Source organism: Aythya marila (assembly GCF_965140915.1).
Source record: "Aythya marila genome assembly, chromosome: 7".
Classification (NCBI taxonomy): Eukaryota; Metazoa; Chordata; class Aves; order Anseriformes; family Anatidae; genus Aythya; species Aythya marila.
The window spans coordinates 20,467,403-20,483,686 of NC_139048.1; the positions used below are offsets into that span (position 1 = coordinate 20,467,403).

At 37.9% G+C, this 16,284-nt stretch overlaps 1 protein-coding gene across 1 annotated transcript in view; it reads left to right on the top strand.

The window, feature by feature from the left end:
* TM9SF3 (transmembrane 9 superfamily member 3) overlaps window positions 1-13,103 on the top strand; it is a gene marked incomplete at its 5' end in the record, with an annotated part of 45,880 nt that extends 32,777 nt beyond the window's left edge. Inside the window, 6 exon segments of the mRNA XM_082764187.1 lie at window positions 3,027-3,166; window positions 4,669-4,737; window positions 4,827-4,973; window positions 5,400-5,483; window positions 5,591-5,667; window positions 9,703-13,103. Of these exon segments, the coding sequence (XP_082620313.1) occupies window positions 3,027-3,166; window positions 4,669-4,737; window positions 4,827-4,973; window positions 5,400-5,483; window positions 5,591-5,667; window positions 9,703-9,770 (585 nt within the window). The 3' untranslated portion in view covers window positions 9,771-13,103.
* Window positions 13,104-16,284: the final 3,181 nt, after the last annotated feature.

Here is a 16,284-nt window from a genome sequence, read left to right on the forward strand (position 1 = left end):
AGCAAAAAAAGCTGGTTTTCTCCAGTCGTCTCTCACATCCAGAGAAGACTGTTACTGCCAGGAATGAAGAAAGTAATTTTCAGCAAGCATCAGTCTGAGCAGGTAGGCTACCTTGGGGGTCAGACGGTGAGTTGAGAGCAAGAAAGAAGGCACACATCAGCAGTGTGTGTTGACTAAACAACACCGGTTGTTTTGGCCAACCTTCTAAGACTCGCAGGTTGCTTTCACCAGGGCAGGGTTATTTCAGATGACAGAACATCAGCTTGGACAGCCTGTCAGAGGCAGGTATAAGTGGGAGACATTGCAGAGCCTTCCCTTTCCTCATTTAGTTTGTCCTTCTTTGTACTGCAGAATGATCTCAGATGATTTTTAGACTCCTTAGCGACTCTAGGAGAAAAGCATACTCCAAATGCAACTGTCCTCAGAACACAGCATTGAGTTAAGACAGACGGTGCGTTGTTTAGCAAAGCACTGGTTTATCTTAGTGCTGCTTACTAGATCTCACCAAAGGTTCTAGTTGTACTGTCTGAAATCTCTTAAATTTTCAACCTAGTAGAATGGAAGATAGTATAACATCATCAGTCATGGCTTGGCTGATCTGATAGTGAAACCACAGGCACTCAATTTTTCTGATGTATGCCAACTGCAGCTGTACTGGGGACAGGTTGGCAGTACTTACTGAAGCCATTATTCAAGGAGCATTGGTCTGTCTTGGCTTGTTTTTATGTAGGTAAACAGTTTTTAGGTTTCAGTGCTGCTGGTGAGTCAGTCTCCCAGACAACAACCATGTCCAGCAGGAGGAAGTTGGACCTGCTCCTTGCCCACCTGATTTGAAGGCACTTAGCTCTGTAGTTAGTGTTAATGGAGTGGGATGCTACTGACTGCCTTTCCTCCTCTCTGAGTTTGCTAGATAAGCAATAAAGCCTGGATGATTCCTTCCCTGAGGTTATATTATTTCCATGCAGATTCTCTGTGGTAGATGAATTGTGCAAGATAAACAATTACAGGCTTGTAGGTTTGAGCTTGGAATTCAAGGCTGTTGCTGGATAGTTTCTTTCTACAGTACATTTCTACAGTGGATTTGCTCTCTACCAGTATCCCCAGCCAAAGGTTATTTCTAAGATCAAGTGAAGCTGTGAACACTTTGATAACGACACTGTAAAGGACGGTTCTAACTGGATGAGTCGTGTGGATGCCCAGCCCTGCTGCTGCTGAGCTTCGTGTTTGAGGCAGGCCTGAAGCCTACGTGCCAGCACATATGGGGAGCACCATGGACAGAGCCAGCCCACCACGCCCTGTGCACGCAGGATGCAGAACAACCTTTTCTTGCAATGGAAATGGTTTCAATATGGTCAGCTCGGAAATTCTTTGGATCCTGTGCAGGCCTTAATTCTTGAATGTCATTCTTCCCCCTACGGCTCAGACAAGCTGAGATTTTTTAGTCAAGATCCGTTCAAGTTTATTTAGTAGTGATTTCAGAATGTTATTTATTTTTGTGCTAGTGCTTCTCTTGTCCTGTTATGTTGAAGGGCTTTTAAAGGATTTTAGTAAACGTGGCACTCAATATGTTGTTCTTTATTTCATAGTTTTTGGCATTTTTCTCTGAAAATTCTCATCTACTCATTCTTTTAGATTGAGTAGCTTTCAAGTGCAGGGTCTGCATCCATTAAGTGATTTATATGCTTCTGTGATTCATTCTTAAGTGACCTCAGTGGCCTACCTAAGAAATTGTGCTTGTTTGCTTGTATTTTTCCAGTAATGGAAGATGATAAATGGGAGATATTAAATGTGTATTAAATGTATAAAATCTGCTTTATTATTGCCAAGTATAAATGCTACTTAGTTTCTCCTTATTTACTGCTGAAGCTTCAGGTTTTAGTGGCTGATGATGTAATGCTTTAAAAACATCCCCAAGAAGTACAGAGCAGTCTGGAGAGTGTTTCTGCTCATTGACCACCTGTTTAGTGTACCCCTTCTGAGAAGCATAAAATATTGCTCCATCCGACCCCAGGCAATGTTTTCCATTCACATCTGGCCCAGGCTAGTGATAGTATGCAAGTCAGTAACAGAAGGATAACTCACTGTGTTTTGTCAGATGTTACCTTAAACTCATGTGATTGACTTAATGTAAAGTTTGTGTTGAGCTAATGTAGTACAACTCCTCGTTGCAAAAAGTTAACAAAATACTCGATGCTAATTCATTTTGCACTAAAGATTTGAGAGTATTTCTTGCTAAACATTTAAAATTATCCTATTTTGGAAGATAAAAACATATTGCCTTCCAGGAATAGCAGAACTACATAGATATGTTGAAAAAAAAACCTCATGATAAACTTCTAAGGAGGATGTTTCATTGCATAGCACAGGAACATTGGCTTGACTTTGCTTGTTGTGTGTAAACCTAATCTTTGTATGTAAGTAGCGCCATTGTGCTTCTGAACTGAGTATTTTTGCATACCCGTGGTCATTTGTATTTTTGGCAGCTCTTAATTACCTGGTTGGTTGGAAAAAGTCAAACCCCAAATTTTGATTGGTAGCATTCTGACATGGCTTCACAGTTCTTGTTTGGGTTTCTTTTTGTGGCTTGGATTGAAAATCTCATACCTGTATTTGTTGTAATTATGTATGTAACTGCCTGACTGCTAGATGGTAAGTCCGAGGGATAAATCTGTAAAAGTTAAGAGAAACTGACAAAGCACCATGAAAATTTCAGTTGCATTCCTTTGTGATGTATTGAATGTAATGATTAGAGGAAAAACAGTTTTAAAAAAAATAAATCTATAATAGTTCCGTTTCCTGAATTGATATAAAAAAAACATCCTTAAAACTTTTTAATAGCATCTACTCTGAAGTTTCTTAGGAAATAAATACTTCAATAAAGTAGATGTATATTGACTAATTCTTCATAATGGAGGAGTATGATTCTGCAGCAATAACTACTAAGGACTAATATATACAGGATATATTGGTTATCTTCTTTCATCTTTTTATACCTTTTTTAAAAAATTATTATTTTTCATTTACAGGTGGCAGTATGCTGCATTTGTTTCTTTGTCATTCTTCCACTGAACCTTGTTGGTACGATTCTTGGCAGAAATCTGTCGGGACAGCCTAATTTTCCATGTCGTGTCAATGCAGTGCCTCGTCCCATACCAGAGAAAAAATGGTAAAGACAACTGTGCATCTTAACTAGATGTATTCATTTAAAATGACATTTCAGGTGTGATCATTAAAAGCCTTTCTAAAGTAACTTTTTTATTTAATTTGAGCTGTATCTAGAAGAATACCTGTACAGAAATTTTCTTAGTGTGTTTTTTTTTTTTTTTTCTGTTGGATAAAAGCACCATGTGCGGGTAATGGTTAATAGTTGTAGTGGTTCTGGATCACTGGTTTACATTTGGCCTTAGGTACTCTTTCTTCAGTCTCTTATGTAAAAGTGATGATTCCAAGTCAGTTCTGATACGGGTATCTTGAAACTAAACCTCTCCTCTTTAGTTAATGCTTCTTACAGATTTAGGATCAAATGTGCCTTAGAGGCATACCTGTTCTGTTTAATGGCTTCCATGTTCAAGCTGAGACATATTTGCAGGGTGAAGGTAGGGAGAAGCTTGCAATGCTCTTCTGCACTTTTGTTGATGGCACAGAGCCTAAAATACTTGAACTATACAGTTTGAATTGTGAATTAATTATTTTTGAAGTCTATGTAAAGGAGTGCTGGTTCTCAAAAAGTAGTCTTCATTTTTTGGCAAATTTTAATGCTGTCGTTTTTTTTACTACTAATTTATTTCAGTGATGGAAGCAGCAAGCTGTGGAAATGAAAGTATCCTCAGAGGAAATTTTTAATATATTTTTCTTGCTTTTCCTGTTAAGAGGAATGGAACAGAGTGTTAAGGGGGCATTGAAATGTGTACACCCACAGTAACCAGGAAGTGCAGCACACTTAGTCTCTCATTAGTGGCAGGTTGTGCAGCTCACATGCTAGGATTTGATTTATATTTGATTTATATTGTGGCATGTGTCTTGGGAATCTGATGGATTTTGTGGGATCGGGATGACAGATTAAAAGAAATAAGATGCTTTCCATGAAGACAATGAAAGTGCACACCACCAATTTAGACAAGTCTTCAAGTAAACAATAAAAGAAGCTGCAAATGAAGTCACAGGTTGCTAGCTAGATTCAGCATCATTGCAAGTACTGGGCAGAGATCACCTGTAGTAAGTGACAGGACCATCTGTGGGTAGCTGAGTATCAATTTTTAGCCATGTGCTTATGACTCAGTATAGCATTAAAATGAACACTGGTTCTTAATTATATAAGCATTGCTCTGAAATTTTCATTGCAGTATTTGCAGTATCTGTGGTCATCAACAGCACTGAGTTTTTACTGTCTTCATTGAAAACTAGTGGATGTTACGGGGTTTGATGGTTTAGGCCCCTTTCAGGAAAAAAGAGATTCTTTCTGTAGCTGGTAAGACTGGTTAGATTCCTGACCGTAGGCCTGTAAATAAGTGTGAGCCTTATGTTTGTTTATTTCCCCCAAGAAGGACTCCTCCTACCCATACATGACATCCTATTAATTAATCCGTGTTATTTTCCTGGTTATATGTCTTAATATGTTTATAAATAAAAGAATAAAATGGTCCCTAAACTAGTTTTAATGTCTTTCAGGTTCATGGAACCGGCTGTTATTGTTTGCCTAGGTGGAATTCTCCCTTTTGGATCAATTTTTATTGAAATGTGAGTTTGTCAGAGATTTCTCCACTTAATTTAAAAATAATTTAAGTACAATTACAATATCATCTGCATATTTTGTTTGTTCTCTACAGGTATTTCATTTTTACTTCATTCTGGGCTTATAAGATCTACTATGTTTATGGCTTTATGATGTTGGTTCTGGTTATCCTCTGCATTGTGACAGTTTGTGTGACTATCGTTTGTACCTATTTCCTGCTAAATGCAGAGGATTACAGGTGGTAAGTATTCTGTTATTTGCTTAGTTGAACAGACTGTGAAAGTATTATGGAAAAGCTACGTCTCGTCAGTGTAGACAGGTCTTTTCAAAGTATCCCACAAACAGATTTTAGCTGTAGGGAATAAAAGCAGTTCTCGGACCCTTTCTATCCAGGAGATTTCTCAGTGAGTGCACATCTGTCCATGCATGTATATATGCATAAAAAATATGCTGAGGCACGAAGGAATATAAAGAAGGGTCATCACTGATATTAGTGACAGATGTTGCAATGGAAGCTTTTGGCACTTGTAGCAGACATGTAGATTTCGTTAAATAAATCTATAGAACAAAGATGCTTTGTTTTTAGGACAAGTTTTTAGTGCATTGTGCATTTTCTTGGGAAGATTTTTGGTTTAGATGTATGATGGGCATGCATGTTTACTTTCAGGCAATGGACAAGCTTTCTTTCCGCTGCATCAACTGCGATATATGTTTACATGTACTCCTTTTACTACTACTTTTTCAAGACAAAGTAAGTGGTAGTTTTCTTTCTTGAATATCAGATTGCCATATTGTCAAAGACAAACGTATTGAGAAAGATGAGGAAAAATAACTAGCATAATTTCCTATCTTTTTCAGGATGTATGGCTTGTTTCAAACATCATTTTACTTCGGTTATATGGCAGTATTTAGCACAGCTTTGGGAATAATGTGTGGTAAGTTTCAAATATACTGAAAATTTTCTATCAGAATTTTCAGACTGTCATGTTTCTGGCTTTAGCTCTGTGTTTTGGTGGAGTATGTATGTGGTGCAAGATCTGCTCAAAAAAGTGTACAATCCTTAAAATTAAACTTACATTTCTCTGTTTATACTTCATTCCTACATAATACAGAAGTTTCCCATAGACTGTGTCTTCTGATAATTGATTTTAAATTTTAAGGAAGAACATTTATGTATTGTGCAGAGAATTTCAGCCTTCGTGCAATGTTGAAAGACTCAGTATTGGGCAAGAATACAGTAATAGGTTACATTTTTAATGCAATCTAAATTCTTCAAAGTTCCAATTTTTAGTTGAGTCCATGTTAATTTTTTTTTTTTGGTTTTGAGTTTTTACCGTTGCTCTGAGACAAGGAGCTAGGTACACACAATAAGCTATCGGTGGTGCAATGCTGATGGCGCTGCCTTCTGCGTCCTATGGCATGTATATGTGAGGGTGACAGTCCAGAAAGGACTGAAACCTCAAGACAGCGTTTGAAAAATGAATATTGGAATATCCACAGGTGAAGAGAACACAAAGTGCTCCTGTGTGCAGCTGGGTTTCGTTGCTTTTTTAAGATACTGTTTTGAGAGATGTTTAGAGGAAGACGTCTCTCTTGACATGGAAGTCATCTGATGAAGCCATGCATGCTTATTTACTTGTTAGCTTTGTTTTTAGTCTTTGCTTTATGACTTTCAGGAAGTCAAAGTGCTACTTTGTTCTTTTGCACTTTCCTATGACATTACTTGCTTTTCAAGTATGATCCTTATTTAATACTTCCCTTCCTACCAGTAAATAGTCCTATAGCCTCTAGTGGAAAGCTTTCTCTCAGTTAGATATTTGAGACCCATCCCCGGAGGGTAATTTTACTATGCTTTTTGAACAGGGGAGGGAAGGAATCAGCTCTTAGCTGCTGAGTACCTGTTACCCATTTCTCTCATGAAATCTAATCTTGCCTCATTGGGTTCTTGGCACATTACAAGACTTCCCTGCTGTTCTGGTAGTCTTGCAGCCATTTTTTTTCTTTAATAGGCTTATACTTTTCAGCTCTAATCTTTTCTTTATAAAGTGCTCAGGCTGGTATTGATTAAAACGTCTGTGATGCAGAAGCCAAGCTTGCCCACCAGTTCCAGTAATTAAAATGTTTTGTGTTCTTTTTAACATGGAAAAGGAAGGTTGTAAAATGCTTTTCTGTCATGGTAGGACACTACCCGATAGAATATTGGAACAAATTATAAATTTATTCAGAATCAGAACATACTTGTGTGTATGAAATCTGATTTCTACAACCGTATTGAGATTTTTCTTTTCCTTTTTCTTCTTTAATTGTGTTGGAAGAGAAGCTGTGAGATTCCTTTTTACTGAGAACTCGTATTTTCAGCATTCTGGGGGAAGAAAAAAAAATCCCTGTCAAAAAGCATTTGTCCAGTGAACTTGCTGTCATTGAGATCTAACGACATGTCAGCACACATGCTGCACAATTCCATAGTGACTACATCTCCGGTGAAAGTGTGTAGAGCTGTGCTTTAGATGCTCATGTAAATTAGCATGTTCAGTATCATACAGCTGGATATACAGCAGACTAGTTCGGACCAAGGCAGTAAGCTAGTATCTTCCAACTCTGTTTTCAGTGCTTCTGATTATGCTTACAGAACTCAAATCCCACATGCAGTGGGATGCTTTGATCCAAAGTTTTTTGCCCTCTACAGAGCATCTAAGCCCAGGGACTGGACAGTAGGGAGCCATGAGAACTTCCAAATCTTTTGAGCTTCTCATACTTGCCTCTTAGTGCCAGAGAACAAAATTGATTCATGAACTCAGTGTATGGCTTAGGAATTAAGTAGTATAGAATGGTCTTTTGCAATACTGCACATTGGCATCCAGATAATACTGTAAGTATGACTGAAGGATGTTTGAAAAGCTTACGTGCTTACAAAGACACAGCTGTAGTAAGTGCTAATTGGCTTGAAATAATAGATGGGAAATAATCTATGATTTCTTTGCAGCTGCTCTTCCTTGCTATTGGGATTCTTTTGGGTTCTGTTCATTTAAAGGCTTGTTCTGCTGAAATACGCTTACAGTCTATTTCTGCTAAACCTATGTAGGCTAGAACCAAATTAAAGCACCTTATCAGGTGATTAAAAAAGAATCAATGTGATTGCTTTTTTATTTAAACAAGCCTGCATTTGTCTCAGAAGGGCATTCCTTAATTGTTTGTCATCATTGTCTAGTGTTCCTCACCCTTCCCCTGCTTTTACTCAATTCCTGTGAAGTAGCCTTGAGGATTAATTGCTGGCTTGGACATGGCCATGACTGGTACTTCATGGATAAGGCTGCTGTGGTTCAGGATGGGTTGTGACTTGTTTATGGAGTTGAGAGCTGTGGTCTCCTGTGACTGCTGCTCTCTGCTCTTCCCTCTCACTTCCATCTCATGCACACGTTCTACAGATCCCAAATGAACCGCTATTAGTGCTTTGCTCTCCTAAATGTCTGTAGTATCTGGCATCATATTACTAGAGAAACCCTCAAAGAACAAGTTCTGTGATGCACCTGAGTTTAGGATCTGAAATGAGCATTGGATCCATTCACATTAGCTGCCTTAATAGGCAAAAAGTGATGTCTTAAAACAGGCGTCCAGTACCCTTATTTTGTCAGTTTGCTGCCTGCAACAGAAAATGAGTTTCTCCACAGTCTACAGAACAGCCTGTGTGCTTCTGTTTGACTCCAAGCTTATGTCACCTCTGCATGTCATTGCCAGGCTTCCTCTCTGCTGCATCCTCAGCACACTTGCTTTTGAGCAGCAACCTGATCTTGTATGCACTGTATTAATTTTAATTGGACTCTACTTTGTCCAAGTTTGTAATACAAGTACTTCATTTTCTGACTAGTGGAATGATTGTCATGATATTTTACACTGCTTGAAATGCCATGCAACAACACAGACTGACTCTACAGGCTCTTTATTATTCCAGTGGCACTGGAATCATCCATCAGGTTTGCTTTGTGCAGATCTCCTGACTTCATGTGAATGTTGGGCTTTGGGGGTCTGAAAACCAGAATTCTGTGCAGGTTTAATGACTGGACTCATGAATTACCTGAACAGTCCCCAGGATTTAAAAAAATTGTCCCAGTTCTAAATAATTCTGTGGTCAGCCAAGGTAGCTGAAAGAAAAGCACTGGACAGTTCACTGCAGGCATTGTTTGACAACGATCCTTAATCAGCCTGGCAAAACAGGTTCTGGGTTTCACCAGTAGGCTGCTGAATCTCTTTCTGAGAAGAGGTCTTGGTCCTGTACTTTTTTTCTTTTTTTTTTTTTTTTTAATTTTCCAGGTGTCCTTAGTGCTGCAGTATTTTGGATTTAGCATAAACTGTTGCCCCTATCAAAAACGCAGTGACCTGTTCTTTTACTACTGCTGTGACAATGCATAATCTGCTCATGACTCTTACTAATTTGAAAACCACAGGTTGCAATTTCCTTTAACTACTAACTGCTACTAGTTTAATCTCTTTGTACAGACCTCCTTGGAGTTTAAGGCTCCTGGGATGGGGATCTATTATTGTTTGTGCCTTGTGGGAAGGAAAAAGCCATCTGCCAATAAAACACTCATCCAGAAGGCATGCAACTTCTAATAAAAACCCGCCCTCCCATCCACCTTCCCTGCAGAGTGGGTGATTGTATGTTTTTTACCCTCTGTTCAGAAAAAGGGACCTGCTTATTGGCAGCAGTGGGGGAGCCGCTATATTTATCGAGGCCAAGTGAGCATGGCCTCTTGGTAAGATGGCTTAATAGATTTAGTTTGCTAGGCTAGGGGAGTTCTTGCCAGACGTTCACTGGGAGCAGGGATAATTGGAATTTGAGAAAAATATTGCAGGTAAATAATTTTCTGTTTGCAGGGTGCATGATTTTATGTGACTTTAAGTGTGTGCGTGTTATTTCTGATTTATTGTTATCAGCTCTCTAACATATTCAACATTTTCTGTTTATTTTGCAGGAGCTATTGGTTACATGGGAACAAGTGCCTTTGTTCGTAAAATCTACACTAATGTGAAAATTGACTAAGGAAATAAGAAAATTGAACTATGGATCAGTTCCTGTTTTCAGGGGGATGAACTTGCACAACAAAAAGCGCGAGAAGAGATTTGGGTTTTAACACTGGGCACTATATGGGTCTCCATTTCGTGGATGGCTTAAAGTAACATCTATTTCATTGATCCTAGGTTCTTACTGACTGCTTTCTCCAACTGTTCACAGCAAATGCTTGGATTATATGCAGTAGGCATTACTACAGTACGTGGCTAATCTTCCCAAAAAAAAATAAGGAAAAAAAACCTAGCTCGTTAAAGATGAATAGACTAGCTCTCTTCAGTGAAGAGGACAAACAGTTTATTTAAAGCATTTGTTCCATTCAATAAAAAGAGGGAAACTTGGCTGCTAAAACTACTTGATTAGTAGTCTTCCTGGTACTTAACATTTCTAAATTATGTAAAAATGCTGTTCCAGAAAGATTACTTTTCTGATTTTTACTGCCATTGCCAGGATAGGAGGTATGTTTTATATTTTGAATCCAGGTGCTTTTGGGTTTATTTGCAGTATCAACTATACCCTACACATTTGTTTAAAAAATAATTTAAAAATATATAAAAAAAAAACCACCTGCATGTAATATATCAGCTATTGTTCTAGTTGGACCAATTTCCCTTTATTTATCTTTAAAGTAATATCCAGCTACATCTTAAATCCATCCAAAGAAAATACAGTTTGAAGACGGGGTATGTTCTCTGCAATGCAATTTACTGTACAGTTAGAAAGCAAAATGTTAAATGAAGAGGATTGTTTGTTTTTTAATAAACACTCTGAGGTCTAGATTAAAACAAAACCAACATTTTAACTGAATGTCTAAAGTGATTCTCCTTTTCTTTCCAAGTTAGTCTTGCATATTTTTTATTTTTTTTTTTGGTTTGGGTTTGAATGAGAATTTTCCTTTAGACATACAAGGGGTAATAAGTGTATATAACATTAAATAATGTAACTTAGGTGTAGATCCCAAATGTATTTGGATGTACAGATTTACTACAGAGTACTTTTCTGATGATTCGGTGTAAAAAATGTGTGAATTTGGGTGGCTTTTTACATCTTGCCTGCCATTGCATGAAAAGTTGGGGTTTCTTCACAATGTGTGTATGTCATGCTTTTCTGTTCCTTTTCCTTTCTGAAGCTCTTACAGGAATTAAATTTGTAATTTAGAACATTTTAATTTTTGTTAATCCTATCTGGACACTTGTAACATCAAAAGCACAGTTGCTTTAGAGTGTTCAGAAAACTAAAATAAACTTTTCAGACAAAAATATTCTGATTGTGGAAATAGATGAGTTTGCAGTTGAAAGTGTTTGAAAAGGCAATACCACTGAATGCCAATTTCTGCATATGATATTAGTATGGGTTTCAAATATCCAAGCCCCACACTTTGAACTCAGAGTTCGCTTGCAACTGTATTGTATAATACAGCTCCAAAGTGGATGACCAGCCCAAAAAGATTCTTTTTGGCTGAATTCTTTGTAGAGAAGTATGTTTTGTGATCCAGCTAGTGTACTGAGAAAAAAGGGGGTAAGCACAGTCTGAAATAAATGGGCAAATAAAGTTAAGTCTTTCAAAGATGACTGTTAATTATGCACTGTATTAGCTAGAAAAATCCTGAGTGTGTTTGTGACAGATTTAAGAGCCACTTGGCTTGATGGATTTGGTGGTTTTTGTTTTTTTTTTTTTGAGGGGGGTGGGGGTGGCAGCAGGGGGCATCTACCATATCAGAATGTTTTTATCAGTGCGGCTGTCTGAAATACAGCACCAGCCACGGAGAAGGCAACTTCCTGAATTTAAAAAACGAGCAAAGTGGTTGTATTGATTAGTACTGTATTGTCTCCATAAAAAGTATTGATAATGCAGTAGCCACAATGAGAAACAACCCTGCTTCTGCAGGGGCGGGTTGGGGAGTGGGGGAACTGAACTTACAGTTAATACTGAGAAGCGATGCATCCTGCTGTATATAGCTTCTGTAACATATCTGAGCTTTCAGCTCTGAAGCTCTGATTTTCTTGGCCAATTTTAACCAATCTCTCAGAAAATAAGTTTTGTTTCAAGCGAATGGTTGGTGTCAGTAGCTGAACACTGTGCCATTTAACAGAAGATAATTCTTTTTAAAGTACAGACTGATTTTGAGATGGGCTCATAAACTGTATCAACAGTTAGTTTTCCTTTGTTCTGAAACATGGAGACCTAAAGCAAAAAATGGGGTTTGTACTCGTTCTTGCTAGTGCATATGGATGGGAGAAGCCCTCTTTTCATCCATGTTCTTGTAAATCTAAAGTGAGAAGCCATTATCTCCACACAATAAATACATTAAGTACTCCTCTGAGATACAAGTTTTTTAAAGGGAATATTTTGATAATGGGTCTGTTTCTCTATTTAGAGCACTGCTATGTGATTAGTCTATCAGAAATGTCACTAAATGGTTTGTGAATTTCATTTAATCACTTTTTAATGCCACAGAACGGTGGGCTGCCTACTTGCTTTCTCTATCCTCTGGCATTATTAGCTTTTGAATATCCAGATAGGATTGTATAGCTTTTAAAGTGACATTGAAAAGATACTTACTGCACAGGCATTGCTTTTCTTTCTGCAAGCACGTTCCTCTGGAGAAGTACTGTGCTGAAATAATTGACATTTTTGTAATTCCACCATAGCACATGAATAAGTTGGGGTTTGACTTTGCTTTCCCCCTTTCTTTTGGTTTCTGAAGGAGTGCGAAATGTGACCAGTTTTGAACAGCTTGTCTCTATGGTTGCTGTTTGGGGTAAGGCCATTTATTTGCACCCCCCAAAAAAATGTGGATATGGTGTGAACCATCTTGCTTCATAGAATTTGGAAGTTCTCTGCTTAGATGATGTAGTCCTTCCTCTTTTATGGAAGAAATAAAGATGTTACAGACAACACTCTTATTTCCATGGTTGTTTCTTAGGATTTTCTGGTTCTTGAATTGAAGCTTTTGATGACTCCACAGCTGGCCATTCAGTGCTTCTCCTATTTCTGGGGCCAGAGAATTGAGCAAATAGTTGTGTAGTGATAGCCAGTATTGATCCAATGCTTTAGATAAATGCAATTCAAAATCTTATATATTGTGGCAGAATACATGCAGAAAGCACCTCTGGTACTTTCTGTATGAGAAGTGCGTAAACACTGGATTGGATGTAATGGAGACTGCAAATAAATACTACATTATGCTCTTTTCTGATGTCTGAACGTTTTGAAACAAGTTGTCTATTAATTCCTCTCCAGATTTATATTCCAAAGTGTGTAAAGGGCACACATTACTTTCTGTACAATAGTGTAGGAGTACTTTTCACAAGTTTCAGATATTAAATATATATATACCATTAATATTTTGTGTGTTATAAAACTGGGTAAAATTGGTAACGTGTTTTTAAAATATTTTTATCAAGGGGCATCTACTAGCTTTTGTGAAGATTTGTGTTTCTTATCACCATCGTCACTGCACAGGTAACTCAGGGTTATGTTTTGCTCCGACTTCAGCATCAACAGCATCCAGCCAATTTGCCCGATGAAGGATATGTAGGCAGCTTTACCGAAGACAGCAGAGTTGCATAAGTGTGACTGCATCAGCAATTACTCCTGAAATGTGTCAGAAAAGTATAAGCTCAGGAAAAAAGCCACTTCTGTAGTCTGTGGGCAAGTAAACTGAGTAGTTGGAACTAGAGTTAATTGAGGGGTCCCCTTATATTGAATTCTTAAGCTTGTAGTTTAATTAATTAGTTCTTAAGCATGTGCTTTAATTAAGAGTCAGTTGGGGCACTGGATTGGACAAGGATTCCATCCTCTGGATCCCTTCAGTCTTTCCTAGCTGAATGCCCTGTGGTAGTGGCAGTCCTGCAATGGCTGTTGGCACTTCTCCTGAACCAGCAGTCTAAACCAAGTATCTCTTAACAGGGTTAACACTGAAGTCATAAAAACCACTGCTATTGTTAAAATTTTGTTGCAATAAAGCCCCTCTTCAAAATTTTGAAGCAGCGCATTCACAGCTTGCATTCTTTGGTAGCATCTTTTTGAAAAAAAAAAATTTATATATACATATATATATGTTTTGGTGCCATTTTTGAAAGGCAGAAATGTAGAAATGAACCCTTCAAAGGACCACTTTTTTTTCTAAATAATTTCAGTGAGAAAATTCTCCCAGTTTTGTGAGGAGATGCATCAGCATGCAAGTTTTACAAATAGCACTAATATTGTTTACATCTTGCAGTTTTATCCAGGAGGTTTCTTTTCAGTTATGGCGAGGGGCTGTTACTGCATTTACTTTCATGGCTAGTTACATTGTTACGGTGTTTTTTTGTTTTTTTTTTTTTTTTTTTTTTTTTTGTTTTGTTTTGTTTTCTTTGGGGGGGGAGGGGAAGGCCATGGGGGGGAAAGATGCTGTGAGAATCCATGAATCTTGTAAGGCTTTCTGCAGTTTCAATAAATTTGAGCAGTTACTGGACAGAATTGCTTTTAAAGGGCAGAAACCCAGCTGGGAAAAGGATAAGAGTTGCTTTATTGAGTGGACTAGTCTCAAAGACAAGCCTCTGGAGACAAATTTTTAGTTCCAGTATCATGTGCCCCAGCCCCATATCAATTGCTGCCTTTTTATTTTCATCAGTGTGTTCACCATGGTGCTGGGCTTTCATTTGCAATGTGTAGTGCAAATGAAGCCGGGGGGGTTGGCAAGGGTGTTAGTTGTTACAAATATTTGTGGCTGATGGGAGGGTTAATTTTCCTACTGATACAATTCTGAAATATATGTCACACATGTCTGGAGGCTCTGTTGTGCCAAGGCTTTACTTCTTATCAAAAGAAAACCTGTGGAATCTTTCCTTACATTCTAGACCGAAGATTTCCTTCACGACCTTGGGCTTTGGAACATTCCAAAGCATATCGGCTATTCAAGTTCACGTTTATCCTTCAGCTAGCTTTGCGTGACTGCCTTCCAGAAAATACGTGCACTTTTAGCGTTGGCAGCTCATGTGCAATAAACAAAATACCAAACTATTTTTTTTTCTGCTAAGAAATAGCCTTCACTTAGAAATAAACGTTTCTAATATCGTGAGGCATACTTACCCATGCAATGCAATAGTTACCTTGATAAGATTTAAGCACTGTAAACTTGAAATACTATGCTGGGTCTGAGCCCAAAAGTTCAGTCTCTAGTACTATCTAAAAAGCTGAGCAAACTAGGAAACAAAGTGCTGTAATTAGCATGCTATGATTTTTTTTTTCTTTCCTGAAGACACTGAGTGGCAAGCTTGTACTTGGTTTATGAAAAATTTTGAGAGTGTTGGGAACTTTTTGTGAAACTTCTAAACATGGCTGAGAACATCATGCAATACTGAACTCAAGGAAGCTTTTGTGTGTGGCTCATTTCTCAAAGGTTTGTGTCAAATGTTTTGGAACTGTGTGATAGACTAAAGCATTAGACAAGGCATGGTTGTTTTCTGGGCTACTAGAGATGTAATGCTCCCTTGGAGTTCATGTTACGCAGTTATTTGATTCTGAATCTCTACAGTCTTGGTTTAGCCATATCACTTTACTGGGCTGAGAATATGGTATATCCTATCCATTGCATTTCGGTATTAGCTTAGCCTGAGGCTTTTCCTTGCTTTGCTAAAGAGGTATAGTTGCAAAAATGGGGAGGACGTTTTCTCATTTCCCACCTAATGTCTGGTGCAAAACAGCGAGCATTATGATAAACCAGTTTATATTGAAAAAAGATCTAGCAGTTTTACAGACACATTTACCTGCAAGAATCAGAGATGATACTTTTTCAAGTGATTTTTACAATAAAATGTTGAAGAGGTGCAATTAAGTTACTTAAGTTCTGCATTTGGACTCTGCAAAATCACTTTTAGTAATCTGAGCTGCTCATCTGAAAGTTGATTTCAAGTTTTTTTTTTTTTTGTTTATCTCACCATCAGGAAGTGAATGAATGCAAACACCTACCGTTGTCTGAATCTAATGTAACACTTCTTTTTAATGGTATGTATAGCGAAATAAATAATGGAAAAGGAAATGGCTATTTCTGATTCTAGCAGTGTAAAGCGCAACATGTAAGATGAACCTAAAGTATTGTTTACCTAACTAGATGAAATGTCTGCACGGTCTGTACCATGGCCAGGTGTGTGATTTCCTTGCAGATGCTACTATAGATAAATCCACATGCAGAAACTGTGACTGGGAGACTTCTCCATGGAAATTCTTCATGAAGCATTACCAAAGCTTTTTTGGCAAATGCAGTCACTCTAAACTCAGGTAGCACGTGCTATCAAACGCTAAGAGATGCCTGTGGGTGAGCAGATAAATGCAACTATCCCATCCTTTAGGAAAGAGGGAAAAAATATTTGACAGAAGTTTTTCTGTAGCGAAATACAGGCTATTCTTTGGAAAGACCAATGGATTCACCTTCCAGAGTTTTGAACTCAGCAAATGCTTTTCCAAAGGTGTTCCCATGCTCTCCTGTTTAACATTGCAGCAG